Source organism: Rhamphochromis longiceps, linkage group LG4 (assembly GCF_057381845.1).
Source record: "Rhamphochromis longiceps isolate RC_006_pf linkage group LG4, R_longiceps_female_GT1.1, whole genome shotgun sequence".
NCBI classification, from domain to species: Eukaryota; Metazoa; Chordata; class Actinopteri; order Cichliformes; family Cichlidae; genus Rhamphochromis; species Rhamphochromis longiceps.
The window spans coordinates 22,945,749-22,969,265 of NC_140560.1; the positions used below are offsets into that span (position 1 = coordinate 22,945,749).

The window sequence follows — 23,517 nt, forward strand, 5'->3', positions numbered from 1 at the left end:
TTGAAATGACAGTTGTTGTGTCATCTTTGGAGTTGCTTTACACAACAAGTAAACTGGAGTTTATTTTGTTGATGATGTAGTCATCATCTGCCTTAGATTGGCCTCTCGCCCAATGGTAGCTGCTATAGGTTTCTGAAACCCTTGATAAAGATAAGCGTCAGAGGATGGACATAGTTATCATTAACTGATTAGGCCTGTGGTAAAAAGGCTGCTTCTCTGATAGACGACAGAAGAACTCGTGATGAAGTGAAAAGCCTACTTACTCTAAAGTGAGAGGCCATTCCTGTCTGAAAGGTTTACAAGATAAATCTTAAGGGTCAAGAGATGATTAGTTTTTCTTAACTGGCTTGGCACATTTGTCCAAATATTTTTAGCTCCCTCAACTGTTCATCAATGCAGTAAAACACCATGTTTAACCACAAAAAGACTCCAACTTAAATAAGCAATGTTTTCATGTCAAATAATAAGTAATTGTCACAAAAACAAGAGGCTAATCTAAGACTATGTAAAACATCATAAATAAAATATAATAAGGACAAAAATAAAATACTGATATACAGAAAATGTCCTTAGTTTTAGATTGTAGAGTAATTTTTGTGTAGTGTTTAAAACTACAGTAGTGTGAAAACGTATTTGTCCCCGACCTGATTTTCTCTTTTTTTTCTTGTATGTTTGTCACATTTTAATGTTTCAAATCCTCAAACGGGGGATTTAGGAAGGAACGCTGGTTTGAATGGGGAGTCGAGGAGGGCATTTACGTGAAAAGGCAAAGATCATCTCTGAATCGAGGAGGGGGTATAAGGGTACATCTTTCGCCATCTAACAATGCTGTGATTGTAGACATTCCCAAAGTCTGTGATTGGTACTCAAGGCAACTAATCAATGGTCATGACAATTTGCATATTAATGATCAAGAAACTGACCTCGCAGTCCATTGTTTATTCAGTGGGCTAGTTTCAGTCCTTGTGCAATGTGCTGTTTATAAGGTTGGAGAAACCTGCAGTCAGCTGAGACTGAAGAAGTCACTTGGATAAGGATGTTTCTCCCTCTGACGCTACGTCCAGATGAACAGAATCAACCTTTTGGGACCTTCATTTAGAAACTCCATTTTGTCTTTACTAGTATTATTTTTGTTTGATTTTTAAATTTGTTTGCTGTTCTGAAACACTGAAGTATGACAAACACAAAAATAGGAAATCAGGAAAGGAGTAAACACTTTTTCACACCACTGTATGTTTGTCACGCAATGCAATCAATTTTTTGGTGATTTTAGGGTAAAAAGATCTGGGTTAAAAACAAATTTCCTATCTAATGATTACAATAAATATTTGCTTGCACGTAAGATTTATTGAACAGTATACAATATCAAATACATGCATTCTTTTAGAATCAGTACAGATGAAGCAAGAAAACTAAATGATATACTAGCTGCATCACAGTGTGCTGGATTAATTAACATTTAAATGCTCTATGCAACAATCTCAGTTTGGTTCATCTTTTTCTTCAACAACTGTATGGTCACTTAAAATTATGAGATATAAATATCTTTGTATCACCAGTGTAATAAAGGAAGCACCTTAGTACCTTTTTGTAATGACATTACTAAGGTTACAGGAAACATGACAGTAAATGCTAAACGTGAATGAACTGTTACAGGAAGAAATAAAGTATGGTGGGTGGAAGAAACACGAGAGAATTACTGAAGACAAAAATCAAAACAGGAATTTAACAATATGCACAGAAGTAATTAAAATTTTAAACATTTAACGTAACAAAAAATAACAAAGAAACAACCTGAACCTAAACTCAAACTGTAATATATTCACCAATAATTCCAAACCCAGAAAAAGCTAAATGGCAGGGAGATGACAGAAGTAGCTGATGATTTCCTGCAGCTTTACTTACACCCATTTCTCACTATTTGTCATGTACACATATTGTATAACTGCAACAAACAAGTATTTGTCATTAGAACTGTGATGTAAAATTGGTACCTTTTCAGTGCTGGATGAGGCTCAATGTTTAACTGATAAGCACTTACATTAAAATAAATGTTCCCATCCCAATGAACCAACAGTATACACGTCAACTTAAAACATTAAATTATGATATTTAAAACAAGCAAAAAAATCAAAATGCTTTTGGAAACCGTAATCTCAGACTCTTACAATTAAAATCATAAATCTCAGGTTTGAATGGAGAATGCATTACATGTCTTCACGCTCTGCTATAAGTGATTAAAAACTACAACAAATTTTTAAAAAGAAAGAAATCAAAACATGATTTAGACACTCGTGATTAACACCTTAATATTAGCAGTTTTAATTGATATCTATAATATTCAAGATGCTTTTTGTATAAAATTCATTAAAAAGTCAAAAGTACACATAAACACAACATTAAAAGAGAGCAAAACAAATATTACTGTGATAATATGTAAAGACCTCGTGTCTCTAATCAGTGTTTCCTCAGGGATGTCCTGTGGGTTATCAGGCCTCAGCTGTTTCTGTGGAGCAAATGAAAAATGGGTGCTGGATGGATCAGTTAAATTTAAATAAAAACCAGTGCTGTCACCGTTAATCTCGTTAACGTGAACCGATCCATGTTAACACGTCAAAACTGGCAAATCCCCGTTAACGAGTTAACGAAGATTAGTCCCTGTGAGGGGTTAGAAGTTCACGCTAACGCCGTCATCACGACTAACACGATTAATAATTAACTCATCTGGAGAACACTCTGACTCAAAATCCTCTGAATGTTTCTGTCAACGCATTTCAGGCAGTTTGTCCGAAATTTGTCTATTCTGCACTACAGATGGGTTGAGTGCATTAAAATGTTTATCGTGTTAACTTTGATGACGTGTATTAACATGATTAATGCTAACAGCACTAAAAACATTGTTCAAAATAATCAGAAAAATAGTTCATGATCACAGCCTTTTAAACAATTTGTGACATTTTAAGATTTACCCAGTGTGGTTACTTTTTTTCATCTTGATCGCCATTAAGTTCATCACAGTGTTTCTTCACCATCTCAAGATCTTCCAAAACATCTAAAAACAAAGTATTTGTTTTTATTAAATATTTATTGTTAGTGTTTGTATTGTGAGGATTCCTAACACTTTATATATTCTGTTTACCTGGCAGTGAGCAGGCCTCAGTCTTGAGTGAGTGTTCAATGGAATCCTCCATGGTTTCCTCCAGTGTCCTCAGGACAGTTTCCTAATTTATCATCAAAACATTTGTTACTTTTTAAATAGGCAACTATTGAATCCAAGAATAACTGGACAAGAGATAAATTATTGGTTTGATATGTTTCAAGACTGCTTGGAAAAAAAAAACCTTCAAATCGTTCAACTGCTCCAACATGGCATTTTTTGCCTTTTCAAACATGTCCATCTTTGACTCCACATGTCTCTCAATAGTGTCCCTCATCCTCTTCAAGGTGCCTGGTCCTTCAAATGCTGCTGCTTCTACAAGGAGACAATCATTTTCATGCACAGTTGAATAGAAATACCGAATTTTTCTAACCATAAGGCGCATCGGATTATAAGGCGCATTAAGCAAAACAAAACAGTAAGATAAGTCAAACTTTACTCAACTCATTCTTCTTGCTTCCTCCACTTTCGTATGTGAAATGTGAAAATGAAAATTACCTGAAGCGCCTCAATGCTATGCTTTATATTAACCAAAATGTCATATAACTGTATAGTGTAGTATTAAGTGGACACGGCCCTGATAATAAAGGCATTAGACTACGTGTCCTTCAGTGGTAGAATGTTGGAGACTCTCGCCCACATTTGTCTGTAGAAGTAGATAACAGGGAATCATCTCTCAGTGGAAATGTACTAGAATACTGTGGTTTAGACTAGAGTGAGACAGACTGTAATAAAACTGTTAAGCGCACACTGCCATTTGGAGATTCACTGCAGTGTCATGTAGGACGCATCTCCCTTCTGGAAGTAATAAAAGTGTAAAATGGTCTAGTGAGCAGTGTGTTGTCTTCCATTAGATGTGGATGTGTTGGTTTATTTCATTGGATATTTTTGAGTTTATATTAGTTTAGCTGCTGCTGTAATATATTCAGTCTCATGGCAATTTATTTGTTACTACAGACTGCTGGCAACACTGAGCATCTGTTGGCGATAAAATGGCCGGCGGTGACAATCCAGCAAAGTGGAAGTGTCTTGTCCTCCTTCCTGTATCCTGACCGATACACCATCTTGTTAGCTGCTAAACCTAAAAGAACTAGCCCTCACCTAACACTTCTCAACATTCAGTAACCCTACAAAAGTCACTGCTGTTTAGTTTTCTCTCTTCATTTATGTCTGAAGTGATAGCAGAGCTATACGTTTTGATTTTTTGAGAAATCTCTCAGTCAGAACATGGTATATCATATTTAGGTGGAAACTAGTGAGCTAACGTCCTGCTAGCTTCTAACCCAGTTAAATTTAATAAATTTTGTTTTCATGGATGTCTGGATGTTAAACGGATTACGACTGGGATTATTCTGACTATGGTAGTCGTAATGTTCCGACAATCCATCAAGGGGTGCGGCTTCCTTGCTTACCAAAGTCGTACTAAAACATTTTTTGACAGATTTTTGAATGCCGTGTACCACATGAAATGGTTGGAGGTCAGTAAGCACAACCAGAATTCATACATAAGGCGCACCGGATTTTCGAGAAACTAAAGGATTTTAAGTGTGCCTTATAATGCAAAAAATAAGGTAATTCACCTCTTTCTTACCTTCGTAGCATCCTTTCATGTTATTCTTGATTGTCTCTGTCAGACTGTTGTAGATCAATTTCTTTTGTGTGAGGATGGTTTTGTTGAGCTTTGTCTTCATTTTGTTTTCCTTAGAAACATGAAATACAGATTAACATTATTTAAGACAGCATTAAGGTAAAATAACACAAGTTCAGTGTTTGAATGACTTTCTAATAATAGCTAAGCTAACAGGTTCATGGATAGGGAAGTGCTTTTACCTCGGTCTGGAGAAATGTCAGTTGCAGTCCGACATTTTTGTACTTTTCAATCAGTGAATCAGTGTTGAGTGAAAACGCATCAATGGCCCCATTGAAATTTCCACATTTTAGGTTGTTTCTGAATGGGGCAAAGATGTGGTTTATAATAGCAGTATTAGCAAGTTTATGATATAGTGCAATTTGGATACATGTATTGTTGTACATATTGAGGCTGTTCAGAATTAGATTATTCTCACGGGAAGGTCTTTCTGAATTTTTCATCAATGCTTTCAGTCAAACAAGATGCTAATATCATGTTGAGGTCTTTTCGCTTTACTTTTTTGGGTTTCTGGATGCCATCATTCCTAACTGCAGACTTTAGTATCCCGTGAAAAACCTTGATGTTTTTTTTCTGAAACAAAACAGAATTTAAAAAAAAAAAATTTTAACCACATGGTCACAAAGTATCCTTAGGTTTTGTTCCCGTTGTAATTAAAACACATACACTGGGGTATAAGAAGGACTTCAGTTTTCTTTCACACAAATTTTGGGAATTTTCAACTCCCTCACGTAGGTGTTGTTCAAAAGCTTTTGTAATGTCTTCAATTGCTTTTTTGACTTCATTAAGTTGGATGCTCAAGTTTCCCTCAAGGACTGCACACACCTCGTTTTTTTGTTCAACCTGAAAAACAAGAAAGATCATTATTTAAAGCAGTAAAACATCACATAATGGCTCTCTACTCGCTTTTGAGGCGATCTTGACAAACCCAAGTTTACTCTAGACTCTAGTCCAATGATTTTTTTTTTGCCTTCTGCAGGCCAATCAGTCTCTATTCTCTGTGCTTTTATATGCTCTTCTGTCATTCTGCCTTACAGACTTATCCATGCAACTCGCCTCCTCCCCATCTTCACCTCACTCTTCACTCAGAGCTAGGGCTGGGTATCGTCACTCATTTCTAGAATCGATTCGATTCCGATTCACAAGGTCCCGAATCGATTCGATCCACAATTCGATTCAATTTGAATCGATTCAATTTGAATCGGGAAATTTTGCCTCAGACATAATTCAGATCATGCATCAGTACATTTCTATATTTTTATATCTATAAAAAGAAATGTGACACTTGTGAGACATAATCAAAGGTGTGAGCGTCACAGCAGATGCCTTTGTGTCAAAGTAGTTGAGGATAAAACACAGAAAAACATGAAGGTGATTTTCCTGGCCCTGGATCTTATAAAAATATTCTGCAGTAGATCAAAAACGAAACAAAACCATTAATAACCATATGAACATTACGTGATGCTGCTGACATAAAGCAGAGATTTATTAGAGACACAGCTGAGCATTTTGCAATTTTGCATAATTTTAACAAGTTTAAACATTCAACAGCAGAAATGAGGCTTTCTTTTCAGAAGTTAGTAAAAGGAAAAAACAGCGGCCCACAGCGCTGTAAACAACGGTAGATTTGTGCATAACAAGCAAGCGAATAATGTAGAAAAAAGATTTTTAGACGGGAAACTGATCTTGAAGTACAGAGAGAGAGAGAGAGAGCTGTGCATGTAGTGTGATTTTATCGAGGTGGCAGCAAAACAATAAGAGGGAATTCATGACGATGTTTATGTGAAGTGTAGTTTGCTGCTTCTTTTGCTGCTGGTTCGGTCAATATTGTTTGGAGAGAGATAAAAGCTGCAGCTTCAGAATCAGGACAAAAAGGGCGTAAACACAAAGCGCAGACCCGCCGACGGATCAGAATCAGCGAGCTGTCGGCTTTCAGCCCCGACCGTGTCCCTGCTGTCGGGTGAGAAAGGCGACATCTCACTGATTCTGATCCGTCGGAGGCTCCGGGCTTTGTGTTTACGTCTTTGTGCAGAATTCGTGTTCCTGCTCTCATTTACTGTTTTAGCTGTTTGGTGGTTGTTGATATTTTGTGAGGTTTAACCTGAGATTCTGGCATTTCAGGCAAAATAAATTTATCTTAAAAAATCGATTCATGATTTTAATGAATCGATATCACGTTATCCAAGCGAGAATCAATTTTAATCGATAAACCGATAATCAAAATCCACCCCTACTCAGAGCCCCATCCAAACTACCATCTTCACTACCCCAACAATCTAGACTCTCGGGGTCCTGTCCTAACTCCCATCATTTCATCTGTGCTCTCATTGGTTCACTGGAGTCTCATTGGTAAATAACTATTTAATTAAATTCTGTATCTCAATAAATAATATTCAGTTCTTCCAAATAATCTCTCCTCTTTCAATCACTAATAATAAATTACCACATATAGATTTATGATGTCCAGTATCCCACATTTTCAGTGAAGGTCAGCATGCCTTACAATATGTTAGTAAACTTTAGTGAACATTTTATGAACATTTTTATTTTATGCATTTTCTTATGACCTTTAAGAAGATTATGAATGAGGCTTTATTGCCTGATCTTACCACTTCTCTGCTTTTGGCTCCTTGAATCAAAGACAGAATCCCATGAGCTCCAGACACATAGTTTGAAGTCTCTGAACAAGCGTCATTTAGATTTTTCAAAATTTCCTTGAGTTTCAGTATTTCTGTTAGAAATTGAAAAAGAAATATAAATCTGAGCAATACATTTTCTGTTACACAAAAACATACCATCACTGGTAGTGACTTCACCTACCATTGACATCTGGATTTACATTCTCCCCTTTGAGGAACTCTTTGGAGCTCACTGTGAAGACTTGGAAACTATCCTCACTGAAGTGATTCTGAGAACATTTTTGTTAGTCAGTTTTTATTTTTGGACCGTTTAAGAAAATAATTGTTTTAGATTTTGCTGTCAGATTGTAAATTTACCGTAATCGTTTTCCGCTTTTTGAATGCATTCATCACTGCTTTCTTGACTTTGTTTCTTTTAGAAAGGAAATAAAAATTGGATGTAAAAGTAATTTATTGTTAGTATTGTAATGGAAAATTTCAATTATTCTTATTTAAGGTTCAAGCATTTGTGTGCATACTTAGTTGTGGCACTGTAATGAAAACTTCCACTGAGCAGTCTAAAACTAGATGAACTTATTTCAGCCTCAGTAGTTGAAAAAATAACTCCTTTTGCAGGTGGTGATAACGGCAAGAGCACGAAACAGGATACGCATTGTTCAGTTAGGTTTCAGAGCGAGCTGCGTCATGTGCTGTATGATCACTTTCGGACTTCCTCACTTTTTTGGGGAATAAATAAAGGTGTGAGAGCTGCACTTCTGTTTCAGAGACTGCATGAAGGCGCCTGACTGCGTGTGCTCTCTCTCATGCGCATGATAATAACGAATGTTCATTACAGCCGAATGTGTCTGTGGACTTTGTTAATTAAATTTCTACAACAGTATTTATCTAATTAAAAACTTATTAAAACACGTATACATTGATTTTTTTTTAAATGTATAACTTTTAATAATGACTTTTAAACAACAAAGCAACAAAAAAGTGAAGTGTATGGTCACCATGTGTATCTGTGCCAAACTTTCTTTGTAATTTGATTTTTTTGTATATTTGACTTACATATCATCTGGTTTTTCATGATCTGACTTGGTGCAGATAAAATGAATTTGCTGACACTCGCCATCATTTCCCAGCAGGCTGCTGGCACCTTCCAGGATTTCCCAGGCTTCGCTTTCTGATGCTGCTCGAGTCATTTCAGTCACAATCCACACTGTAGAACAACTGGCAATAAACTGAAAAGGAAATGAAAGCATGTAAATTATAAATAAATAATGCTTTGAAGAAAGATAACATGACTTCTGTGAATTACCTCTTTCCACATTTGATCTCTGCTTCTGTTAGAGTCACCGTTTCCAGGAAGCTCCATGAGTGTGACATGATCAAGAAAATCATTGTCTGGCACTTTGACAGTCACACACTTCACAAGTGGCCAGTACCACCTCTTTACTTCTTCTGTCTCATTTGACTCACTTCTTGTATATCTCACAAATTTTTCAGACAACCCTTCAGCCTGCAAAAACAAACAAACAAGATAAATATAAGCCAATTGAATGTATGTGCCCATAACAAAGGTTTTAATGATTGCATGAAAAAGAAGATGGGAAATTAAAATAAGACATCCTATCTCAAAAATCTGAAATGAAAACCAGGAAAATAAATCCAAAGTAATTCGATTTTTTTATTTAAAAAAGAAAGAAAGAAAGAAAGAAAGAAAGAAAGAAAGAAAGAAAGAAAATAAACCTTTTTTATATTTTACTGTGGATCACAGTAAGTGGCCTGGTTCTTATATAGTGATTTCTTCTACTGCATGTAAACATTTGAAGCACTTTATAAAACTTACCTCATTACCCCAAGCACTTTTTCTGGGTATGTTATTTCTAGCTAACATTTACACACATTCATTCTCTGATGGATGCATCGAAGATCAGCTTTACAAATGTGAAACTCTTCAACACCGCCACAAAGAAAACTGCAAGCTCCATGGTAACAGGATAATCAGACAGCAACAGGATAGTAAACCATAAAATTTTAACCACCACAGTTTCACTTGTTTTTTTGTTTCTTGTTTGATGGATGTCAAACATTTTGGAAATGAGGCACATCGACATATCGCCGACATATATCTGCTCAGCAATAAACTGCAGCAACATCTGCTTCACCAGTGCTTTGTCTCTGTCTGCACTCTCCATTAGGGTGGCATTACATAGCATGGACATCTTCCTGCTGCAAAGGTGCAGCATCAGGGTAGCTTAACGCTGCTTGGGTAACTATTGACTGCTCACTATGTGATGTTCATAAGCCACACACTGCTATGTATCTCACCCAAACTCTGGTCTAATATATGCTTTAAACTGCAAGTATTCCTTTGTTCTGGAAGAAGAACCAGATTTTATTTTGGTCTGTATTACTGCACACTTACTGAGTCACTTTCCAAAATTTTTATCTTGGACATTTGAAACTCTGGAATATCTCTGAAATATTTGTTGTCCATGAGGCTGTGAGTTGATTTTTCTTTCCACTCTTCTCCATACAGCGCTGATAACTTTCCATCAGGGTCAAGACAATCATCATTACCACCATCATCATCATCATCATCATCATCATCATCATCATCTTCTTCAAGAGCCAGTTTTAGGGACTGCACCTCATTTTCCCAATCCTAAAAAAGATTATATCTTAATTTTAGTAAAGCAGTTTTTGTATCTACATTGTAACACATTACTTCAAAAATCACCATATTCATATTTCATTCTACCTCTTTTGTAATGAACTCGATGTGTGCCTCATACTTTGATCCATTGGTAGCCTCCACCTTTATCATTACTGAGGTACATGCACTGACACTTGCAGAAGGCAACAGGCCCTCCTTATTTATGATGGCATTGATTAAAGAGCTCTTTCCAGCCCCAGTTTTACCAAAGACACCAACCAGGTGTCTCTTTTCTGTCTCCAAATCTTTGATTTGATCCCTGTTGAACGAGTTTAAATATGGATTAACTGACCCATTCTCAGAAATATCAAACTGAAAATGCAGTAAAATCAGAAAAAAATTGTTTTTTAAAATGTGTTGAAAAAATTCAACTTACTACTGGAACAAACTACACAGCTCCATGTTGAGCTCTGACCGAGTTTAAATCTTTAGTATGTTTATTATACCAAATACCAGCAAAATGTTACAGACTGTCCCAACTTCCTGGGAAATGGTTGGAAGAACATCCAACAAAAATAGAAAATCTTTATTACTCACTTTAGGAAAGCGCTGAGCTTGTCACGGCCATGTAGTCTTTCACTGACACGTCTCATTATGTCTTTGACATCAGACAGTATTTTTGTTTCTGTCAGAGAAACAGAAAAAAACCCTAATAAGTAGGAACCTGGAACCAGTGTAATGCAAATATGGTCCACTGATGTGCAAATGTAACCCATGGTTATTTTATTGCCAATTGTATTCTATTTTTATTCTAATTTTAAGTGTTATTGTTTTGTTAAGTGTTGAGTTTTCCCATTTTCCCATGAATGCACCATAGCGCTGTGCGTGGTGACTTTCTTTCACTGCATCCGCCTGCATGGAGCTAGATGCGCAAAGCTGTGTGGAGATTCAGTCCTGCAACGTGTTGCGCTACAGAATTAATGTTTTCTTTGAAGAATATCCTGGCTGTTTTTTTTAAGTGGTAGAAATCTGCTGCAAGGACCAAGCGATGCCATCTAAGGACTGGATGCCACTAGAGGTGCCTAGAAAGGACGTTCTCAATCTGAAGGCCACCTGTTTCCTTGGAGAGTGGTAGGATACAACGATTTGTAATTTTGTTTAAGGATTAACGTTTTTTAATGAGATCTCAGGACACCTTATGTTGCTACTTTTTTCCTTTTTGGGTCAGATCTGATTCCACTTAACACAAAACCTGATGCACCAAAAAGCAAAACAGTGACTAAAGACAATTCAAATAACTTGAACACTTACCACATACTGAACACAAAGTGCACTGAACTGAAATGGACAGCATGCCTGACACATTTATGGACACTTGAAGTGATATGTTGTACATTGTTGAAGATAAAGGTTTGTTCATGTCTATGTTTTGGACCATTTAAATGTTGAATACACTCAAATCACTTTTTTCCTTAAGTTGTTGTCAGTGTCTCATTCTGAGTGGAAGGTTTTTCCTTCTTTAAGTTGAGTTACCACTGCCAGTCTCCTTACGATCCTAACTGATCCCAACAAGAGGAGATTCTGAAATATTGTTTTTTCCTTGACCTTGGATGACAGATTACTGTGGATTTGACTGATTTTGACTACTCAGTTAAAAATGGTGACACAAAGCAGGAATAAGTGTGAGGATTTCATATATGTGTGTACCTGACTGTGATCCTGCTGCACAGTTGTCTTGTCGTTTAGGAGATGGTTGCCATTCGCCGAACTCAAGTTCTGACTTTCTTTTTCCTTTTTGGATTTAAACAAAATAATACAATTTAAAAAGAAAATCTGAATATTGAAACTTCTGATTATGGTGTATTTTAGATGTTGCAAAAATAATACTGTGAAAATAAATAAATAAATTAGATGTATTAAAATGAGAGTGAGATACATTTTTCTCACCTTTTTCACTTATGGATGGCAAATCCTGTGGAAGCATATAAATATTCAACTTTCACATTTAAAGTTAAATTATTATAAATTGTACATGTATGCATAATTGAATTTATAGAAGAAATCATTGCTCCTGTACAGAAACAATTTGTTCTTTAACAAACTGTCAAAAACATTCACATGCACTTTTTAAAATGTACACACTTATATTTACATATATTCTCAACTAGCACAGTGATTAAAAAAAAAGCTGTTAGGTTAAAATGTGTATTCCAACATCAGGCAACTACATCAGTTGTTTAGTGGTTGGTGGAGGTTGTAAGAACTTTAAGTCGCAGGGTGGTCAGGCTTGTGTGACTGGGGCTTTGCTTTGACTCAGGTCACCTTAGTGTATATTTATGAAGAATGAAGGCATGCTGCTTCATTATCTGATTTCCAATAACCCTTACCTGATCCAAATCAGCTGTTGCTATCACTATGTAGCAGGGTGTGGTTTTTGCAGGGTGACACAATAGGACTTTCATGAATTTCCCCCATGCACATTAGTGGTGTGAGATACTGCTGGATTTGGTATTCCTTTTATACTAAGTAAATAAAGGCCCAGTATCAACGATTCTGATACAGATACTAATGCTTTTTAATAATTATGGTGGATGGTGGATCAAACTGCTAAATCAGAATGAATTTTCATGACCTGTAAGTGTTTGGGGGATTTTCATTTCTTTGGATTATTAATTAAACCCAAGGACAGAAAACATATAATGAGAAGTCTGTATCACATCTACTTGTAGTTTAAATATAGTAACTGCACAGTATCCCTTTTACAGTTAACACAAAGGGGTTACGATATATTCAGGATATTTGTTTCAATCACAATAAATGTTATTATGACACTTGAAAGCAGCAGCACTTAGATAGACGGCCAGGTTGCCTCTTTGATGATTCTAGGAGTAACAAAGAAACAGAAACCAGTATCCCAAAAAGTTAATTCTGTTCATCTGGACTGTTTTCAGTGGGAGAAACGTTTCATCGCTCATCCAAGTGACTTCTTCAGTCTCAGCTAACTGCAGGTTTCCCCAACCTTATAAACATTTGCACTTTATATAGTTGGGAAAACTTGGGATTTACTTACCTGGATGATTGAGTATGTATCAAGACAGAAACTAATATCAGTCTCATTATGCTCCTATTTATCAATATCAAAACAAACTTTGGCATCTATGTTTTGGTTTGATCTGCCCACCACCAGGGCCATGCAGAGCTGTTTAAAGGGGCGGGTGCTCAAAGTTAAAAACAGGCACATAGAGCCAGGCTGAACAACAACACACATTCTTTAAGAATCTAATACGGAATCGCATCATACTATATCACTGTTTTACCTGATGGGGTACAATGTTGCTGTTGAGGAGTTTCTGCTGATCCTGCTCCTGATAGTGCAGGAGGAACGGGCTGTGTTGACTAAAGAATACGCTGTACACCTACTTACTGGCTTTTGTTGCATCAGTCTCCTACAGCTCTGCACCGCTCAGACGGCAAAAAATGCGCGTGCTCTTTGCGAGTTCGTTCCTGGTTCGTAACCAGCGCGCTCTGCCATCAAGGGCAATCATTGGTTAATGGTAGTCATGTGACTGATGGAAACCACATCCTTTTACTTAGCAAAACTATGATTAATAGTTAAATATTATTGTTGAGGGGAACAGACAGGACTCCACACGCACACAAAAATAAACAAAAAATAGTAATAAAAATAAAAAATAAATAAAAATTATACTCAAGAAAAGGGCACTTGGGGCACCCATCAGGAAAGGGGCAGGTGCTCAAGCCCCCCCCCTCGCACGTGCCTGCCCACCACTAATACACACATCTAACCTTCACCAACTCCTCCAACAATGAGTAGTCTGCGTGCAACCCCAATTCCCTGTCGTACAATCCCTTGGCACCTTACCAGAACGCTGTACATCCCTCCTCGACCAAAGTTGGGTGTAGACATCCCGGTAACACTGTACACCTGCTGCACCTCCATGGCGTCCTCCTGGCATTCCTGTTGAAAATGTCCCAGGTCCCCACACTGCTCACGCACCTGTCCCTGTGTCTGTGCAGCCACCAATGAGCCAGGTACAGCGCCTGTCGCTGCCAGGACCTGGGGATAGAAAGCAAAGAGGAAATGGTTGTTGGAGCGTAGCCAGTGGTCCTCGATGGTCAGTGTCGCTGGCACAGGCACGGAAAGTTTGCTCCTTGGGGCCAGTAGGGTACCAAAAAGTGATCATCTGCCAAAAAGGGGTTTCCAGCATTTGTCAAAAAGTTTACTGCAGGAATTTAAGCTGTTATAAATTACTTGTTGACTTAAAATCTGTCAAAAATATTGCTCATGATGAATATCAAGTAACTTCAAATCAGGGTAAAACGTAATTGACAATAACAATGTTTTTTTCAAGAGAGAGCTAGCCAAGAGGGCATCAGAAATAACAAATATAACATCACAGTTCTATAATCAAAAAGAACTGGATTGATGACAATATGGGTACAAATACGCATAAAGTCATAAAGATACTTGGAAGACAGATCATTTCTTTATTTTATATACAACCCCTTCATAAACCCTGTTGACTAAAGTGTATTTACTAACATAAGTAAAGATATTAGACTTAAAAAACCAAAACATCAAAAATCACTCTTTTGCAGATGCTCACCTCCCCTGGCTGCGATCTTCTGGGGTTTTCCGTCCGCGCCGCCAGGTGTTCTTCAGCCAGCCTCACTGCCGCCTGCAGATTGGGTGGCTTGCGACACTTGACCCAGTCCGCCATTTCCCTTGGGAGCCCCTCCACAAACTGCTCCAGAACGACAGCCTCCAGCAGCTGCGCCTCCCCACTGCCAGGATGCAGCCACCTCCCCGCGTCATACCGCAGCTGCTGGGCAAAAGCCGAAGGCCCTTCTTGTGGTCCCATGCGGCAACCACGGAAGCGGCGACGATGGACTTCTGGAGAGAGTTCCAGGTGGAGCGGATTCGCAGCGGCCCCAGACTGAGGCAAAAGGTTTAGTATTATCTGCGTCTGCCGCTGGTGCAGTACTGCCTGCTGCTGCTGTAGTACTGCCTGCTGCTGCTGCAAGTCCGCCATGTCGGCCAACATTTGAGCCAGTGCGCGAACTTGCTGTAGATTCTGTGGGTTTGACATGTCGTAGCGGCAAGCTGGGCACCACTGTATCACTCTGTTACTGATCTCTGTTATGACACACACAAGGAGACAGTTCTGCGTCACGTTTCACTAATAGTTTTTATTTAGTTCACAACTCGAAGCCACTCGTTTCACACCGTGGCAGGCATCAGCTCTTTCTCTCAGCCTCCCCTGCCGCTGTCACCTGAACTCGCTCTACCCCTCACCTGATGCTAAACCACAACCTGCCACAAAATGATATGTTGAAATTTAATGTAATTAAACTTCCTGACGGACAGGAAGCAGCATGTGAGGCTGGGAAAGAATGTCTCGGACTCCCGGACCATCAGCACCGGCTCCCCTCAGGGCTGTGTTCTTTCTCCTCTGCTCTTCTCCCTGTACACCAACTGCTGCACCTCCACCCACCAGTCTGTCAAGCTAATCAAGTTTGCAGATGACACCACCGTTATTGGACTCATCTCGGACGGGGATGAATCTGCCTACAGGAGGGAGGTTGAACGTCTGGTGTCCTGGTGCAGCCACAACAACCTGGTGCTGAATGCCCAGAAGACAGTGGAGATTATTGTGGACTTCAGGAGGCACACAGCTCCACTCCCCCCCATCATCCTGTCTGACACCCCCATCACCTCTGTGGACTCATTCCGCTTCCTGGGTACCACCATCACCCAGGACCTGAAGTGGGAGCCCACCATCACTTCCGTCATCAAGAAAGCCCAGCAGAGGATGTACTTCCTGAGGCAGCTGAAGAAATTCAACCTGCCAACACGGACGATGATGCAATTCTACACTGCAATCATCGAGTCCATCCTCACCTCCTCCATCACCGTGTGGTACGCTGGAGCCACTATCAGGGACAAACAGAGACTGCAGCGTGTTGTGCGCTCTGCTGAGAAGGTGATTGGCTGCAGACTCCCATCTCTGCAGGACCTGTACACCTCCAGGACACTGGGGCGTGCAGCTCGGATCTCAGCTGACCCTTCTCACCCTGGACACAGTCTGTTTGACCTGCTCCCCTCAGGCAGGAGGCTCCGGTCCATTCGCACCAGAACCTCTCGCCATAAGAACAGTTTCTTCCCCTCTGCTGTCGGACACATGAACAATAACCGTATGACTGTTCCCACCACTAACACACGACCCTACGCTGTGTTCACTGCATCATTCCATGTTTAGCACTGATCACCACCTGCACTCATGTATATATCATGTATATATCTATCTATTTAGCATTTTTAATTCTTATTCTTATTTTATATTTTTATGACAGTATGTTTGCACTGAAGCACCGCAGCAATTTCCTTATGTTGTAAACCTGCTCAACATTTGGCAATAAACCCTTTCTGATTCTGATTCTGATTCTGAATTAGCGCACCATAAAAGTTCTAAAACAAACTCACCTGTATGTATTAACGTAAGTGACACTTTTCAGATGAAAGATAAGAAATAACAAATTAATTTCACTCTGGGTCCAGCCAGGCATGGACTGGGACAAAAAATCCGCCCGGGCATTTTGACTAGAGACCGGCCCACCAGGTTATATAGGAAAAACCATAAAGCCTTTGAATGAAAACAAACACTGTTGTCACAGTGATGTACACTGTCTTGTTGGTATATATGTATCAATCTAATAAACTTAAACCTACACCATCCTCCCTATTCTGGTATTCGAAACAGTACTTAATGGAAATATTAAACAACCTAACTAATAGGGTTGACAAATCCTACCCCCCCCCCCCAAAAAAAACAAAAATAGGGAACCACCCCCGACCCTCTGCCTCGTGATGCTTAATTGACATAATCGTCTTTAATTTAATGCACATGTAAAAACAAATGGACAGAAATCAATTATTAACACACTACAATAATGAAATAATAATTTCTTCAACATAATTGTAGACTGCACAGATGATACCTTCGGAAAGGAAAAACTACCATAGCTTAGAGTATATATTAGACTTAATATTTACTAGATACAATAATGGATTTTTATACATTTTACATCAAATGAAAACTTTGTTTGTAAGATTCAGATAATTATTTATTAAAAACCAGACATTTTAAATGAGAATTTCCCGGTTAATGCCCTACCTGGCCCCCCGGCAAAACTTAGCTAGATCCGCCCCTGCACAGTTACTAGCTGTCAACTACAAAGCATCCTGGTGTTATTTGTCTCTCAGAAACAGTTCATAACTTCCCTTCAACTCATTCATGTCACCTAAAAGGTAAACCTGTTTCTCCATCACCTGTTCAGCTCTGATGATTCAGTAAGGACATTTCCTGGTTTCATCTTCATGTTTCCCTCTCACCACATATCCAAACTGATATCATGACCAGCAGCTTTTACAGCTGTGTTTGCAGCAAACATCAGCTGATACTAGAAAGTAATATTGAATCAATTCTAACAACAGCTGACCAAGCTTAAACGTGCTGCTATTGTTTAGCTCGACATCCGCTGGTTTCCTCTTTCTGGCGCAAAGTGGGTGTCAGGCGTTGTGAGGCGAGGAAGAAGGAACCCAAGCGCAGGACTCGCAGGTAGGTGCAGATTTATTATGAGGAGTGGATGAACAGAACAAAGGGAGAAAATGGCTGGCTGGCTGGACAACTGACTGGACAACTGACTGGAAGGGTGAATGGCTGGCTGGCTGGCTGGCTGGCTGGCTGGCTGGCTGAACGCAGGCGGAAACGACAACAGAACATCACATGAACATCATCAATGACCCGACACTGAATGGGTAGAACAGAGGGCTTAAATACACAGACTGGTGATAATGATGATAATGAGAGACCGGTGAGTACACAGCTGAACATAATGAACTAATGATAATGGGAAGAGGACCGAACATAATACACACAGACCAAGGCTAACACAATAAAACAGGAAGTGGAACAGGCAGTAGATAAACAGTGAACGTGAACTGAAAATACTGGGTCACCGACCCAGGAACCCTGACAGTGGGCAAGCGAGAGAGACGGGACAGAAAAGACGATCAGCTGATCATTGATCAGTTTCATGACTGAAGTGCCAAACAGGAGAGGGAGAGAGAGAAGGAGAGAAGAAGAGGCAGCTGTGCAGCATAAAGACGCAGAATAACTCCAGCTTTCTGTCTTTTTTTTATTCTAGCTGAAGTACGGGACAAATCGTGTTCCTTTTCACCTCAGTACCATTTTCTTATATTTGTCTGCAATAAGACTGCTTTCGGAGCCATTGCCCAAGCAAGGGGGAGGGTGCATCCAACCTCCTCGGCTGTAATTGGTCCAGCCCAGAGTTTATCATGACACTTTGGCCAATCCATGAACTTTCATTGTTTATACCGTTACAGAACAAAACAAAACAAACAAACAAAAAAACATCTGCCCATCAAAAAACGAAAAATCACCGCCTACTGGGCAAATGCCCGGTATGCCCAATGGCCAGTCCAGCTATGGTCAGAAACAAAGTAAAACCTGGTCTGCCGATCAGGGAATGAGAAAAGCAGGAAGGGCTGACGAGAGTGGCTGGATGTTTGTCAAATGTAGAAACTGTCTTGGTTCATTGTTGTCTGTATGTCAAAGTTCAAATGAGTTAAAGGGGTCAAGTAGAAAAAGAAAGAAAAACAAAAAAACTTTGCAAAAATGAATAATAATAAATTAAATAAAAATAACAAAGAAGAAAAAGTTACATCACTTACAACAGCAACAATGAGTTTGAGGTGCTGTTTCAACTTATTCAGATTATTCTCATGTACTATTTCATCAGAAACACACATTGTTGACAAAGCAGAACAAGAGGATCTGACTATCCTTCTTCTGACAATAAGAGAAGTAAATTAAAAAAAAATGCAGGGAGGCACACACTGGAACAGGGTGAAAAGAAAAATCTAGCTAAAAGCAAAAGACCAAAAACAAAACTGAGACTCGGTTTTGCAAAAAGGTGTAGTTGACTGTTTGGCAAAAGGCAAGTGAAAGTGGATCTCTGCATATAACACAACGCTAAACCTAGACAGAGTAAAGTGGGTGTGCAGGGAAAAGCAGAACTCAGAAAACAAAAAAGGGGGTGGGGGAGATGAAGAAGTGGTGTTGATGCATGACTATCCTTCTTCCAGAGCTGTTTAGATAGATAGGCATAGTCAAAAGATGCTTATATTTAATTCTGTGACGATTAAACACATAAAATATGTAATAAAATAGCCTTGTCCAGATAACAGAAAAATAACTGCTATGGAAAGTCACACGTAAAGCAAGGTCAGGAAGCCTGCTGGAGGCAAAAAGTGTCAAGTTCTTAATGAAAGAGTACGACAATAAGACTCACTTTCAGTTTCTGATAAAAAGGAAATGAAACTGAACTAAAGATTAAATCCTGCCATCTTTCCATTTACAGGTTTTCATACACAAATCTCTCTAATGCAAAACTTCCCAAAACCTAAATGCATTCACCAAATTATTTCTGGTTTTCTTTATTTCCAGTGTTGGGGAGTAACGGAATACATGTACCGGCGTTACGTCTTTTAAATGTTATACCTCTGAAAACAGTCGTTTATTGCAATGAAAGTCAACATAAATATTTCACATTCTGTACTTCTCAATGTCACAGAGTGGAAGGAAAAGATAAATAATAAACCAAAATAATAAAGCGCTAACTATATATATATATATACATATATATATATATATATATATATACATATATATATATATATATATATATATATATATATATATATATATATATATATATATATATATATCTGAGCACGTTCCCTCACAAAATGGCAGCAATACCTCAACTGAACATAATGTCACTGGAAACAGAATGAAAAAAATTTCTGACAAAATACTTAAAGACTTTTGCACTTTAAGGGAAGGAGAGGAGAGTACTTTTTCTCAGGCTTAAGCTGAGTTTGATAGAAAAGTTCTAACGGTCTTAAGTTCTCCGTTCTAAGACCTCCACCCATTTTGTGGATGAAAAAGTTATTTTAGCCACAGAACATCTGATATGATTTTCTTGGCTGTGCGGACCAATCAGTTTCAGTTTATACTGTTTATTCTTGTGCTCTGTGTACAGCTGGGTTTGCTAGTTCACAGACTTTATAGAGCGTATTAGATCATGACAAGAGGAATGCAATGTACATTTTATCTCTTACACCCTAAACCTCCCCACCCCCAACTTCCTGGCGCATCCCACAGCTCTGGAGAATGTACAAAATGTTTACATTGGACTGCAGAACAATGTTGCAGCACTTTTAGTAAAAGATTTTATGTTTCACAGTTAACATATCACATCAGTATCAATATCTGTACCCATCAGGGACACATTTCAATACTTCACCTTCAGATCTCTCCAGCCACTTACTTAGGCCCAATTTTTTCACACAAAATTATCCATATGCAAGAAACTAAAACTAAAAGATAAACTGTAATATTTAATTTTAAAAGTACTGCTTGAAAATGAGGCCTTTGTAATCAACTGCTCCTTAAATGCAGTGACTCTGATTCTATATTCAGATAAACTTTTATTCAATTCAGATTAAAAGTTTAAACTACTTACCTTTGGTTTAAAGCAGTGCAGAAAAAGACAGTTGACAATAAGAGAAGTAAATAAAAAAATTCAGGGAGGCACACACTGGAACAGGGTGAAAAGAAAAATCTAGCAAAAAGTAAAAGACCAAAAACAAAACTGAGACTCGGTTTTGCAAAAGGTGTAGTTGACTGTTTGGCAAAAGGCAAGTGAAAGCGGATCTCTACATATAACACAACGCTAAACCTAGACAGAGTAAAGTGGGTGTGCAGGGAAAAGCAGAGCTGAGAAAACAAAAAAGGGGGTGGGGGAGATGAAGAAGTGGTGTTGATGCATGACTATCCTTCTTCCAGAGCTGTTTAGATAGATAGGCATAGTCAAAAGATGCTTATATTTAACTCTGTGACGATTAAACACATAAAATATGTAATAAAATAGCCTTGTCCAGATAACAGAAAAATAACTGCTAAATAGCTTTAATAAAATATCCTGCATTCAGAAAGTCTAAAGTAAAGAGCACAGAAAAAGTGGTTGTATGAATCGGCGTAAATGGGTGAATGAGGCAAGTTGTCTAAACCCCAATTTAAGATGGGCAGCAACAGTACCTCAACTGAACACTGGACACAGAATAAAAAATTTTCTGACAAAATACTTAAATATTATTGCACTTTAAGAACAGAAGGAGAGGAGAGTACTTTTTCTCAGACTTAAGCTGAGTTTGATAGAAAAATACACACAGTTTAAAAACCAAATATAAACAGTACAGCTAATATGACACTTTTGGTTCAATCCTTTTTTCTTCCGTTCTAAGACCTCCACCCATTTTGTGGATGAAAAAGTTATTTTTGATCTGATATGATTTCTTGGCTGTGCGGACCAATCAGTTTCAGTTTATACTGTTTATTCTTGTGCTCTGTGTGCAGCTGGGTTTGCTAGTTCACAGACTTTATAGAGCGCATTAGATCATGACAAGAGGAATGCAATGTACATTTTATCTCTTACACCCTAAACCTCCCCACCCCCAACTTCCTGGCGCATCCCACGCCATGGAGAATGTACAAAATGTTTACATTGGACTGCAGAACAATGTTGCAGCACTTTTAGTAAAAGATTTTATGTTTCACAGTTAACATATCACATCAGTATCAATATCTGTATCAGGGACACATTTCAATACTTCACCTTCAAATCTCTCCAGCCACTTACTTAGGCCCAATTTGTTCGCACAAAATTATCCATATGCAAGAAACTAAAACTAAAAGATAAACTGTAATATTTAATTTTAAAAGTACTGCTTGAAAATGAGGCCTTTGTAATCAACTGCTCCTTAAATGCAGTGACTCTGATTCTATATTCAGATAAACTTTTATTCAATTCAGATTAAAAGTTGAAACTACTCACAACGCTAAACCTAGACAGAGTAAAGTGTGTGTGCAGGGAAAAGCAGAGCTGAGAAAACAAAAAAGGGGGTGGGGGAGATGAAGAAGTGGTGTTGATGCATGTAGAAAGCGGTTTTGTTTGGTGACAAACAAATCGAATGGATTCAAGTTTACAGATTATTACAGATTAAAAACAAAAGACAAGAAATAAGAACACTGTCTTATATACGTATATAGCCAAAATAGTGATAAAATCGCACAATTATGTCCCGTTTTCTAAGCTTCATTCCGTACTAACAAACAGAGGCGTCATAAGGATGAGAAAAGTGATAACATGAGCGCTAGAAAAATAGTAAACCGTCAATTACTTTTAGTTTAAAAAAATATTATTAACCTATTAGAATAAAGGCATGTTTGTTTCATAAGGTACGTGTTGGGGGCGTTACAGGAGTCAATTTCGTTTTGTTCTGGCAGCAAATAATGAAATCGAGTCAGCGTCTAACACTGCCCCCCCTCCTTATTTCATGATTTGGTTCGGTCCAGTGCGCCAGGCTGAGCGCCAGAGCACTAACGGATCCGGTGTTTCATAAGAGTGAGAGAGACAGATGGAAATAATAAGAAGATAACGAAGTCCATATGAATGAAACTGCTCGACATTCCTGGTATTTGTAATGTGTTGTATTGTCGGTTTATTTTAGTTTTCCAAAACAAAAGGAAAACCAAACAATAATGATTATTAAAAAAAAGAAAAAAAAGTATAGCATAAGCATAAGCTTTTTTAATCCCACCCTCTTTCCACTAGTTGGTGTCGTGCAAAATTTAACAATAACCTGCATCACACCCAGTGAGCTTGATTTGAACCCTCTGAATCCTATCCTGGCCATTTGTGGCCACTTTGCTTTTCGCTTTTCAACCATTTTTGTTCTGTTAATGCCAGTGGAATGAAACTTCCCAAAGGTGTGTATTTTTGTCAGATTTTTTAATTTTCAACATCAGCTCCTTAATAATGTCAATAATATTCACTATACACTAAATAGTTCCTCTGGGTTCTATCGTGGCCATTTGTGGCCAATTGAAACCCATTATAACCACCTTTTTTGATTCCTTGTTACTGACAGTACTATATCATGCAATTTAGGTAAAATTGCTTTCATTCTAAAGTCAACACATGAAAATTGTAGTTTTTAATGTTTTTTACCAAATGACATCATTTACCCATTTTTGGCCAAGCAAGCAATTTCATGTAATATTCTGAGTTTCTAGTAGCAGCCTTTGATGGCCTACCACACTCCAATGGACCAAAATAATGAAACAATTTTGACATAGGTTTGATCTTAAGGATCTAATAGTTTGTGTTTATGCATGACATTGCAGTACAAACATGTATTTGCAAGATAGACTGGAATAAATTCAAACATTACATAGGCTGCAGTGAATTTCTGTGGATG

General features: G+C 38.2%; 1 protein-coding gene across 6 annotated transcripts; it reads right to left on the reverse strand.

The window, feature by feature from the left end:
• Positions 1-1,676: 1,676 nt before the first annotated feature.
• Positions 1,677-20,978, reverse strand: LOC146671601 (nuclear GTPase SLIP-GC-like). Of its 6 annotated transcripts, none has more exons than XM_085403869.1 (22): positions 20,721-20,976; positions 14,717-15,246; positions 14,033-14,166; positions 13,406-13,496; positions 12,036-12,060; positions 11,796-11,879; positions 10,686-10,773; positions 10,194-10,407; positions 9,858-10,097; positions 8,748-8,948; positions 8,498-8,670; positions 7,802-7,856; positions 7,626-7,713; positions 7,415-7,536; positions 5,472-5,648; positions 5,224-5,378; positions 4,988-5,105; positions 4,749-4,857; positions 3,342-3,472; positions 3,140-3,221; positions 2,983-3,052; positions 1,677-2,506 (listed from the first exon to the last, which is right to left on the reverse strand). In XM_085403869.1, exons 2-22 carry the CDS (start codon positions 15,197-15,199, stop codon positions 2,497-2,499), a joined length of 2,850 nt encoding a protein of 949 aa, XP_085259995.1. In that variant the 5' UTR covers positions 15,200-15,246; positions 20,721-20,976; the 3' UTR covers positions 1,677-2,496. The 6 variants fall into 6 exon arrangements, 5 of the variants coding, with proteins under 5 accessions (XP_085259995.1, XP_085259992.1, XP_085259994.1 ...); XM_085403866.1 differs by having other exon boundaries at positions 13,406-13,504; positions 13,978-14,166; XM_085403868.1 differs by having other exon boundaries at positions 2,970-3,052; positions 13,406-13,504; positions 13,978-14,166; positions 20,721-20,975.
• Positions 20,979-23,517: the final 2,539 nt, after the last annotated feature.

What these genes read in the sequence shown, in the direction of transcription:
- LOC146671601 (XM_085403866.1), bottom strand. Translation starts at nt 15,199, where the DNA reads ATGTCAAACCCACAGAATCTACAGCAAGTTCGCGCACTGGCTCAAATG. An exon ending in TGTAAATCCAGATGTCAATG is followed by an intron (nt 7,537 to 7,625) that starts GTAGGTGAAGTC and finishes AATTTCTAACAG; the next exon opens with AAATACTGAAACTCAAGGAA. An exon ending in TGAGGCCTGCTCACTGCCAG is followed by an intron (nt 3,053 to 3,139) that starts GTAAACAGAATA and finishes CTTTGTTTTTAG; the next exon opens with ATGTTTTGGAAGATCTTGAG.